This window comes from Astyanax mexicanus, chromosome 18, assembly GCF_023375975.1.
Source record: "Astyanax mexicanus isolate ESR-SI-001 chromosome 18, AstMex3_surface, whole genome shotgun sequence".
NCBI classification, from domain to species: Eukaryota; Metazoa; Chordata; class Actinopteri; order Characiformes; family Acestrorhamphidae; genus Astyanax; species Astyanax mexicanus.
In genome coordinates, this window is record NC_064425.1 from 31,069,900 (window position 1) to 31,080,221 (window position 10,322).

A 10,322-nucleotide genomic window follows, 5' to 3' on the forward strand; every position below is an offset into this window, starting at 1 on the left:
AGCTATGGTGTGCTTGCTGCTGCTAGCTTGCTCTACTCTTTAGCTCCCACATTTTTCTCTACTTTACTTATTACACTTACTAATCCACTTTTGGACTGCTTCCAATTTGCTTTGCACATTACCTATTAATCCCCTCTTAGTCTACTTTTATAGACTTTCTCCACAGGTTTGCTGGATTAGCTGTTCGCTACTGCAGTTAGTGCAAGTTTCTAATTTCAACTAAAACAAGGTGAGTGCTTTTTTTTTTTTTTTTTTTTTTTTACCATGGCTACTGCTGAGGTTTTCTCCTGTTTAGAGTGTGGCATGTTTAGCTTAGACCCTTTGTCCACCAATACTGGCAAAAATAGTGGTATTTGTGCTAAGTGTAAGATAGTTAGCACCTTGATGGATAAGGTGGATGAGTTAAAGCAGCACATCCGGGGTTTAATAAGGGATAGACAGCAGGATTTACTGTTAGCAGCCCCGGGTGTCCCAGGGAGAGCTAGTACCCCCTCGACTCTGGCCTTAGACCTCTCACAGTTGGGCAAATGGGCAGCATAGGTGAAGGGCTAAGGCTAATGCTAACAGAAAAGGCTACAGCCAGCGCACCTGAACACCATGCTCCCCCAGTTCACGTGTCAAACAGGTTTGCCCCGCTCAGTGAAGCACCCACTGAGGAGCCTGTTAAAAGGTACTCTGGTGATAGGAGACTATCGTCCGACACGTGAAATTAGCTACTCCTTTAGGGGCACTAGCGGCAACAGTTACTTGTTTACCGGGAGCCAGAGCACCGGACATTAGTGGCAACCTTAGGCTATTAGGGAATAGGAGATATTTGAGGGTAGTCATTCAAGTAGGCGCCAATGATATTAGTCTGCGGCAATCTGTAGTAACTAAGGCTAATATTAAAGAGGTGATTAAACAGGCCGAGACGCTGTCCGAGGAGGTAATCTGCTCTGCCCCCATCCCAGTGAGGCTTGGTGATTAAGTTTACTGCAGGATTTCTTCACTGAACCGCTGGATGTCCAAGTGGTGTGCAGAAAATCATGTGGGCTTTTTAGATAACTGGCTATAGTTTGAGGGCAAGCCTGGTCTTTTAGGTAGGGATGGTGTCCACCCCACATGGGAGGGTGCTGCCTTACTTCCATGCAGCATAGCACAGTCTTTTAGCTAGTTGGCAGAGTAGTGTTAGAAGCTGCTGGCAATCCAGAGCCAGGACCAGGTCTGGAACCAGCGAACCTGTGATGCGAGCGGCCAAAGGGCGGGGCGGTGAAGCGTCTCCGGGGCAAAGTTGTTTACAAACCTCACCTGCATTTACAGCGAAGAGCAGCAGAAACAGCTAAATGAATGAAAATTAATCAACAGTGGTCCACCGAAGAAAGCAGCACAAGTTTTAAAAGGAGCTCGGGTTCCGCCATGTTGTTTTCAAATCGCCGGCCCAACTACATACGTAGTGAGTGACTCCTTGAAGCAATGGAAAAATGGGCAGATTCTTAAAAGGTTCGCAGGAACCGGCTCCGGCACCAGCACTTTTTTGGTGGAAAAGAGGTGTGTGTTACCTTTTGGCTCTCTCTTTAGTTAGGCTGTTTTTTCAGATCTGCTGGAATCCTTAGATAATTACACTCTGATAAAATGTTGCATATTTTCTGTTCTACATAAATCCAGTCAAAAATAATTCCATCACTCTGCCTTCCTCCAAGTTACTGACTGCCCACCTGTCTGACCCGATACCGATGGATGTTGGACCCTCAGGATCTTCTGTCCCCTGTCCAGCCAGACTGATGGAAGTTTGTGGAAGCCAGCATTCCCCATGACCCACCACAGATCAGCTACCCATCATCCAGATTTTGCAACACATCTCGGACAAGTTGTTCACTCTCCATCACCGATCACATCCAAATTTTATATGAACTCTAACTGCTTTCATTGCTGGTGTTGCTATACACTTTAATATATTACCCCCGTGTGGACTTGACTTTTTTTTTTTATTTACATTTAAAATTACATTTAAAAACTGTCTGACCAGTGGTAGGATGCTCCCCCTTATATATGAGCCTTGGTCCTCCAATGGTTTCTTCCACCTCTGCTTTGAGGTGCTTTTCTGTTTCCTTGCCTCCGTGCTCACTTGGGGTTCTGTATTTTTTATGTTTAATGTTTTGCCTGATTCTCTCTTCTGTGATCACATTTCTGTAAAGCTGCTGTATGACATCAGTTAGTTCCAGTACTTTGTTTTGCAGTGTCTAGTCAACAAAGCGGAATGAAGCCTCGTTATTGATTGTCAGCCACTGTCAATTGTGGACAATAATGGCTTCAATGCTTTTATCAAGCTTTTGGACTCTACGTACATTGTTCCAGGCAGGAAGCATTGAAGGAGAAACTGGATTAGAAATACAAGGTGACCAAGGACAAATGATATAGCTGAGATGGGAGGGAAAGTCTCAGCTGTCAGCCTAACAGCTGATCTGTGGACATCCATTAACATGGATGCTTACCTTGCTGTGACCGGTCACTATATTACAGGTACGGCTAAGCCAGGGGTGTCCAAACTTTTTTTGTTGGGGGCCAGAAGGAAAAATATATTTGAAGTCATGGGCCACACTCTGTAATAAAAGAAATAATGAAATATACCACTTTAAATAATACATTTTCCTGATTATTTCATTTACACACCATTTTACATGACTCACTATCTTTATCTTTGACAGTGTTGTGTAAACTAAGATTTTTCAAATTGATGTTTAATTTCATTATGTCTCTTAATATTAAACTCCTTAATTACGGCAACTTTTAGACTCTTTGGCCCGTTTTTCTGCGCTAGAAATGCGCACCCTCTCCGCTTTTAGACTCTTTGGCTCGATTTTCTGCGCTAGAAATTCGCACCCTCTCCGCTTTTAGACTCTTTTGCCCCGTTTTTCTGCGCTACAACTGAGCACCCTCTCTGCTTTTAGACTCTTTGGCCCGTTTCTGACACCTAGCGTTCAAACTTTGAATCTCACATTATAAAAACTTGCTTGACAGCGGGCCAACTTTCATTGTATTTCTAAAATACCTCGCGGGCTGCTCCAAAAAAGGAAACGGGCCGTAGTTTGGACACCCCTGGGCTAAGCTGTCCACTCTTTTTACCCAAACCCACACTGCAGCCCACCTTGCTAAAGAGCTAAAGCTAAAGAAACCCTAATTGTTGAATGGGTTATAGATCCAAAGTTAAAAGCCTGGTAATTGACTGTGCTGCAAACATGACTGTGCAGCTCAGTTAAATGTGTGCCACATCACCGGTTTTGCCCATGTCCTGAATTAGATTGTGAAAAAGTCACTCACACAAACTCCTGAGCTTTAGGAAATCCGCGCTAAAGCAAGGAGAATAGTTGGATATTTGAAATCAAGCACAACAGCTAAAGAAAAACTGTGAGAGGTTCAGGAAATCTAAACATAAGCTGATACAGGACACAATGTACACAATTCAACATTTTACAAATGCTTGGGAACAACAGGAACCACTGGCAGCATCTCTCACCAGCCTGAACACTGATCTTGTGGTGTTCTCCTCAGAGGAATTTAAAACAGTGTGTTCAAGTGCTCTGGTCAATCCAGCAAGTAACAGTGGAGTTGTCTGAGGAGAAAAGAGTCTCAGGCTCTAAAGTCATTCCTTTCGTCAAGATGTTAAAACACTGTAGTGCCAAACAATGTGCCCTGAACACACTTCACATCGATGCAACACTGGCCAACATAATCAAAACTAATTTGATTGATAAGTTTGCAGTAAAAGAGAAGAAGACTGAACCTGTCATTATCAACATTGCTTGATCCAAGATATAAACAACTGAGATTTTGTAATTTGAGCAATTTACAGGATGAGCAAAACCATGCCAGCTTCATTGTGCCTGCAGTTCCCCAGGAATCCAGCCATGTGGAGGCAGAGCAACGGGCACCCAGTGCAACTGCCAGTGCTATAGCAGAGGTGCAGAGGTCAAGTATTGTGTTGCTATTTATTTGGGGAAGGATGGATGAAATACTATATTGTATTTATAATATTTTCCTTCCAATGTAGATACCCAAAAGATGGACACCTGTCAAGTGTGGAGGACCCATTGAAGTAATAGGCTGAGCACAACACAGTGAATCCTCACCCCAGGAGTGACCCAACTTCCGGCTTGCGTACCTGCTCGCTGTTGGTTTAGCTCGTCTCTGTTTTAGTTGTTTCTTTACGTTTTATACTATTTATTAACTTTTAACTGTCTTTGCAACCTTCCCAAACCTATAAAATCCCCAGGTAGCTACAAATTTCGTGTTATTACTTCATTGTTGCCTCTGTTCTTGTGGTTTTGTGCTTACCTCGAGGTAATGGCGACCGTGGAGGACCGCACTCCTGATGCTCAGCGAGGAACTCTCCCAACTGGATCGGCAGATCCAGCGCCTGCTCGAGAGAAGACGAGGCTGGAGGAGTCCCGTGATGCCTCCTTCGCAGCCATCTCCACCCCTGGAGCTGCCGGCACTGCAGATCCCGGCGGTCGCCATCTTCACCACCGCTCCGGGAGGGGCCTGGGAGCGCCAGCGCGGCCAAGGAAAGCGGGTTTCCCCCCTACCTTCTCAGTCGGATTTTGCGTCTGCAAACCGGTTTGAGGTCCTCAGTTCATAGCCGTCGCCTCCTTCACCTCCCCCAACCACTCATAGCGGCCAGGTATAAGTAATGGCCAGTTTACTAGTATACATCGTTCCAATGATTTATCTTGCCACTCTCCTGTTCATAAAGCCATGGGCTTATTTCATGTTGGTCGCCATTTTGAAAAATTCCTTCACGAAAACGAGGCTGTGGTGGGAGGAATTCCGGAAGTGTCCTGCGGAGCTGCAAGAGTGGAGCACGGCGAGTCCATTCGGCGATACTGACATGGCATATTGCTGTGTGCCAGGTTGTAATTCCTATAAAAGGCGAGAAACGGATCAGCACTTGTCCTTCCATCGGTTTCCGTGCAATCCAGACACCCGTCGCCAGTGGATTGTTAAAATCAAAAGAGATGTTGGACCCTATTTTCAGGTAATGTATCACAAGCTAGCGTTTGCTAAGCTAGGGTTAGCTCGCGCTAGCTAGCTCGCGCTAGCTAGCAAAGGCAAAATAAAAACATTAACGTTAAGCTCTGTCTTGATAATAATTTCCAGACGTTATTAACTGTAAATAAAGAGTAAGAACTTGTCTATATGTTGTGTGTTTTTAAAAATCTGTAGATTGATAACTAGTTTGTGCGTAGGACAGTAACCTAACCTAGATTGGATAACTGTTGGCTAGCCGTGGCATACGGACCGTGGGTTGTCCACCATAAATTTTTTTTATATGGATATACGCTTGGTATTTAGTGATACAACCACGTTTCTCATTTCAGATCACAGACAACACAAAAGTCTGTTCCAAACACTTTTCCCAAGACTGCATATTAAAATCGATTACAGGATTGAACAAACTAAAAACCGGCAGTGTGCCTACGTTGTTTTCATGGTGCCAGCTCAAGACGAGGAGGACAATAGAACGAATCCAGAGGTAAAGATCACCCGAAATTAGTTAAATCATTTTTGTACCAGCTTGAAGAATATAAATAATAATGACTTTAATTCACAATTCTCATATATGTGCAGGGGCCCAATAGCAACAGCATCAGAGGGGGAATCAATGTAAGTGTCTGTGATTGCACTGTTTATGTATGTTTCCGAGCTCATAAATCTGCATTATAGTTTTGATATGTATGTAATGATGTAATCAGAAAATAGTGTGTTCAGTGGTGTAATTAACATAATGTGCCTACAAGTGTAATTTAGATAAGACATACGAATTATTTATATGACTATGATAAATGCTTTTAGTGTTATATCATGATATTAATGTTCTATATCTTAAAATTACATTTGGGCACTTCTAAAGCACATTTTAGGTATTGGATTAAATTATCAAATTGATTCAAATTATAATATAAACAGCCCATTCAAATAAACATCTTGTGATCACTTTATTAATCAGTAATTTATCTGTTTGTCAACATTTTTAGCGCAACTTGTGACTTTGATGAAGAAGAGGAAGAAGTGCAAATTTCAAATCTGCATGAGAAAGAAACGTGAGTTAACAGATATGTACAGAGCTGTAGATGATGAATGCATTTATCAATTAATGTATTACTCTTTACAAAGGTTAACTTGAAAAGTCCTGATAATATTTTAAACATTTTATGTTTTTATGTTTAATATTTGATCTTTTATGTTAACAAAATAATTGTCTAAGCCCGTAATTATATGGTGTAGTGCACTTTTTTTTTAAGTTAAGGTATTTGTTTTAGATGTAAACTGAAAAACTAATCACATTACTAATCTTGCATGCTTTTTTTTTATTCACATTTTCTTTTGTCACTTCTCCAACACAGTTCTAAGCAGGTCTTAGGGACACTGGGTGATCATGACTATCTGGAGGAGACCCCGACTGTAGAAGAACAGCTTGATGCAGCAAAGAGGGAGATTGCCCGTCTGGAGGAAGAAAATCAAAACCTGAATTTGGAGCAATTTCATCTGCAACGCTTCCAGTGTGAGCCCAAAATGATCATGTTTTACACTGGATTTAAAGATTATGGCACACTAAAAGCTGTTTTCTTAGCTCTACAACCTACAGCTGAGTCTATGATTAGATGGAGTCAAATGCAAAGGCTAAATACTACAGAACAAGACTGTGTAAAACCCACATTCACAGCTCAACACCTATGCCTATTTGACCAGTTCTTTCTGTTCCTTTGTCGTGCACGGCAGGGTTTTTTCGCTGCGGATTTAGCTGTGCGGTTTAATGCAACAGTCAGCAGGGTTTGTATAACCTGGTGCAATTACCTGTACTTTATGCTTGGTACATTACCAATATGGCCAAGTAGAGTGGCTGTAGATGAACTGATGCCACCCTCTTTTAAACTGACATTCCCCAAAGCACGAGTGATACTAGACTGTACAGAGATCCACATCCAAACCGCAAGCTCAAAAGTTCTTAACACAGTCACATACTCCCATTATAAAGGTACCACCACACTAAAGTCACTGATTGGTATTACTCCTTTTGGGTCAATTAGTCTAGTCAGCAACCTGTACACAGGCTCCATCTCAGATAAAGAAATAACCAAAGAGTCTGGTATTCTGAGCCTACTTGAACCAGGAGATGAAGTAATTGCAGATAAGGGGTTTCTTATCAAAGACCTCCTCAGTGAGATTGATGTAAAACTTGTAATTCCTACATTCTTGGGGCCAAGTGGGCAGTTTAGTAAAGAAGAAATTACATACACACAAGAAATTGCTTGCTTGAGGGTCCATGTTGAGAGGGCAATCAGACGCATTAAAGAATACCATATATTTGACGGAGTTATGCCCCTTTCCCTGTGTGGTTCAGTTAACCAGCTATGGACTGTTTGTGCTCTACTTACAAATTTTCAGGGACCTATTTTTTAAATGTTTTAATTTAATTAATATTCAAAGTGGATTATCGGATGTTAACATACATAGTACAACCATGAACTATATTTTACAAATTCAGTATTTTATTGACTGTACTGGACTTGCTGGACAACAATCCTTACAAACATTAACAAACGTAACATTTATTCAGCTGTGTTTTAATGATGTGTAATTTTCTGTGTTTATAAAATCAATGTAACAACAAATTTTAGCTCATTCTGAACCAATAAAAACAATGTATTTTTCCTAAAAATCTCTCTCAATTCATTTTTTATGGTTATGACACATTACAGAATTACCTTTTAACAGTTGTATTTCTTTAGAAACAATGCCAAATGTATGTAGCCTTCCTTTATTTTTAGCCTCCTCATCTGCACAGGCCAGGCAGAAAATATTCAAAGAAGAACATGTCCAGTTTAGTTTTCATAGACTCCCATTTCTTGGCATCAAAGTGGATCCGCTCAAGGTGGTTGTCATTGGTACAGTGGACAAAAAAATCACACCACTTCATTCCAGTGATGCCCATCTGTCCCATTACCTGGTAATAGTAGTCATGGTTGCATTTAAGAGCAAATGTGTCATCTGGCCTTGCAGACAGGTAACTGCACTCCACAAAAGTGTCCACATTTGGACACTTTATTTCCAGAAGCCCCTGAAGAAGCCCAGAATGGCCAACCACCTTACGATCGGGTGAGGCACCTAAATGGGGGGCATGAGGATTTATGATGAATCCACAAGGTAATGTGCGATTACCTGTTAATTGTTCATACTCTGCAGCTGCAATGGGCTCCATCTGCAGGCCCCTTTTCATTGCCAGGGTCTGCACAGTTTTTTTCTGCCTTTGCATATTTGTTGCTAAGCATTCAAAGTCTGCAATCCTTGAAACAATCCTTTTAAAAACAGATGAAGTCAGACGCTGGGAGCGGACACTGTGCCAGGTCTTGTTTGTACTTTGGTCCCTCGTTTCCTTCTCCAGTAACTCTGCATCAGAGAGGGTGACAGTCATGCCACAGTAGTAATTGCTTTCATTTTCATTTAAAGCTGTGGTGTAATTACATGTCTGTGGTGGCAGAGGAAAGAGTGGGTGATCATCAGTGATTGAAGTGGTGGGCAGATTGAGGGATTGGTAAGTCAACACTGATCCACAGGGCAGGTCTCCAAACTCTGTTGCAACATTATCCACTGGATGTCTGGTAGATGCTTGAAGTAGCTGCATCATTTGACAGGTGCTACCAATAGCTGAAAGGTTCTGTGTGAGGTTGTGTGCAAACTCATCACTTGGCAGAGGGGTTGTAATGGGGCAATAGAGGTTGGGAACTATACCATTACAACATCTTTTATATTTCTTTGGAAGTTGAGTTGCTGTCGAAGGCTTTAATTTTGAGACTTTCACTGTATTAATAGGTTTTGGGCTTAAACCTAATGCACGTGGTGGAATGTGCCAAGTTTGTGGCAGTGAGGTTTTACTAACTGTAGGAGGGACAGATTTGCAGTCTAGCTTCAAAAAATGTGCAAGAGTGTACAGCAGTCCAATTTTATGATTGCAGTGACCCTGACCAGCTTTGCAGTTGCACACTGACTGTCCAATAAAGGAGCCATCAGATGGAAACTCCACCTGCAATAACAAAAAAATGTGTAAACAAGCTATAAAAGGTTTCTCATTTGGATACATATCTAAGGTTTAGAATAATGTTTAAATAACTAAATATTTAAGAAAGATATATTTATATAGTTAAAAAGGTTAGTTATAACTCAACTATCCTTCCATGTGCAACATACTCCGCTTTAACAGAATACAAACCAGAAATTGTCTTCATAATAAACCTCAACATCATGGAAGTGTTTCTATTTCACCTAGGATAATAGTTCTGTCAAAAAAATATTTTGCTGATCTAGTAAAATATACCTAGATGTATAGGCTGCTTCCGTTATGTGTTAAGTGATGAACAGAACAAACGAACACAGTTTTCTAACTTTTACTACCTGTAAACTGTAAGGTGTGTCATTTTTCCTGAATGACCGAAACGACCTGGCCCTCACAACACAGCCTGCCTCACTCGTCCTGACTAAAAAAACGGAATATTAGCTTGTAAAATGAACCGATGGTGTTAAATTACATCTAACAGCTAAAGTTAATTAAAATTAAAATTACCATCCCAAACAGCTTGGACCTCATCCTACCATTTAGCCAATATAACAACAGTTTATCACAAACTTAATAATTATAAGCCATTTATCCTGCTAGTATTTTTAATGTTTGAAAAAAAAAACAGCTTGCTTAGTTAGCTAGGTATCATTAGCTAGGCTAGCTAAAGGAGACTAAAACATTAACTTACCTTTAATATTAGTTATGTACCCCTCTATCCAGTTGCTGTATCCTTTTAACAGCACTGCTCTCGGTATTCGGCATCCTTCTTCAGCCCATTGTTCTACGTCGTTCATTGTAAAACGCGGTAATAACTGTAGATTCGATGTCCATGCCATTGTTAAGTGTGGTCTTACTTCTACTTCCTCCCATCACAGCCTCGCTTTCAATCCAAAATGGCGGCCGCGTGAAATAAGCGAATGAGTTACAATTATGTGCCTTTTTCTGACAAAAGTGCAACTATACCGTTCAGGATTGAGACTGTGTCCTCGTGTACCTAGAAATCGAAAAGGTTGGAAAATCTGTTTTTTTTTTTTTTTTTTTTTTTTTTTGGCCCAACCACCACCCCCCCTCTTCGGAGGACAATTAATACTTTATTTTTATTTATTTATTTTATTTTTTATTATTATTATTATTATTTTTTATTATTTTTTTATTATTATTATTATTATTTATATATATATATATATATATATATATATATATATATATATATATATATATATATATATAT

General features: G+C 40.6%; 1 protein-coding gene across 1 annotated transcript; it reads left to right on the forward strand.

The window, feature by feature from the left end:
- Positions 1-375: 375 nt before the first annotated feature.
- Positions 376-7,690, forward strand: LOC125782651 (uncharacterized). The gene is made up of 6 exons (XM_049467355.1): positions 376-3,945; positions 4,028-5,011; positions 5,355-5,509; positions 5,605-5,640; positions 6,012-6,077; positions 6,381-7,690. The coding sequence occupies exons 2-6, from the start codon at positions 4,667-4,669 to the stop codon at positions 7,435-7,437; spliced, it is 1,659 nt and encodes a 552-aa protein (XP_049323312.1). The 5' UTR covers positions 376-3,945; positions 4,028-4,666; the 3' UTR covers positions 7,438-7,690.
- Positions 7,691-10,322: the final 2,632 nt, after the last annotated feature.

Coding starts and splice junctions, on each gene's coding strand:
- LOC125782651 (XM_049467355.1), top strand. CDS start 4,667: ATGGCCAGTTTACTAGTATACATCGTTCCAATGATTTATCTTGCCACT. Junction 5,012..5,354: donor ATGTTGGACCCTATTTTCAG/GTAATGTATCAC, acceptor TTCTCATTTCAG/ATCACAGACAACACAAAAGT. Junction 5,510..5,604: donor ACAATAGAACGAATCCAGAG/GTAAAGATCACC, acceptor ATATATGTGCAG/GGGCCCAATAGCAACAGCAT.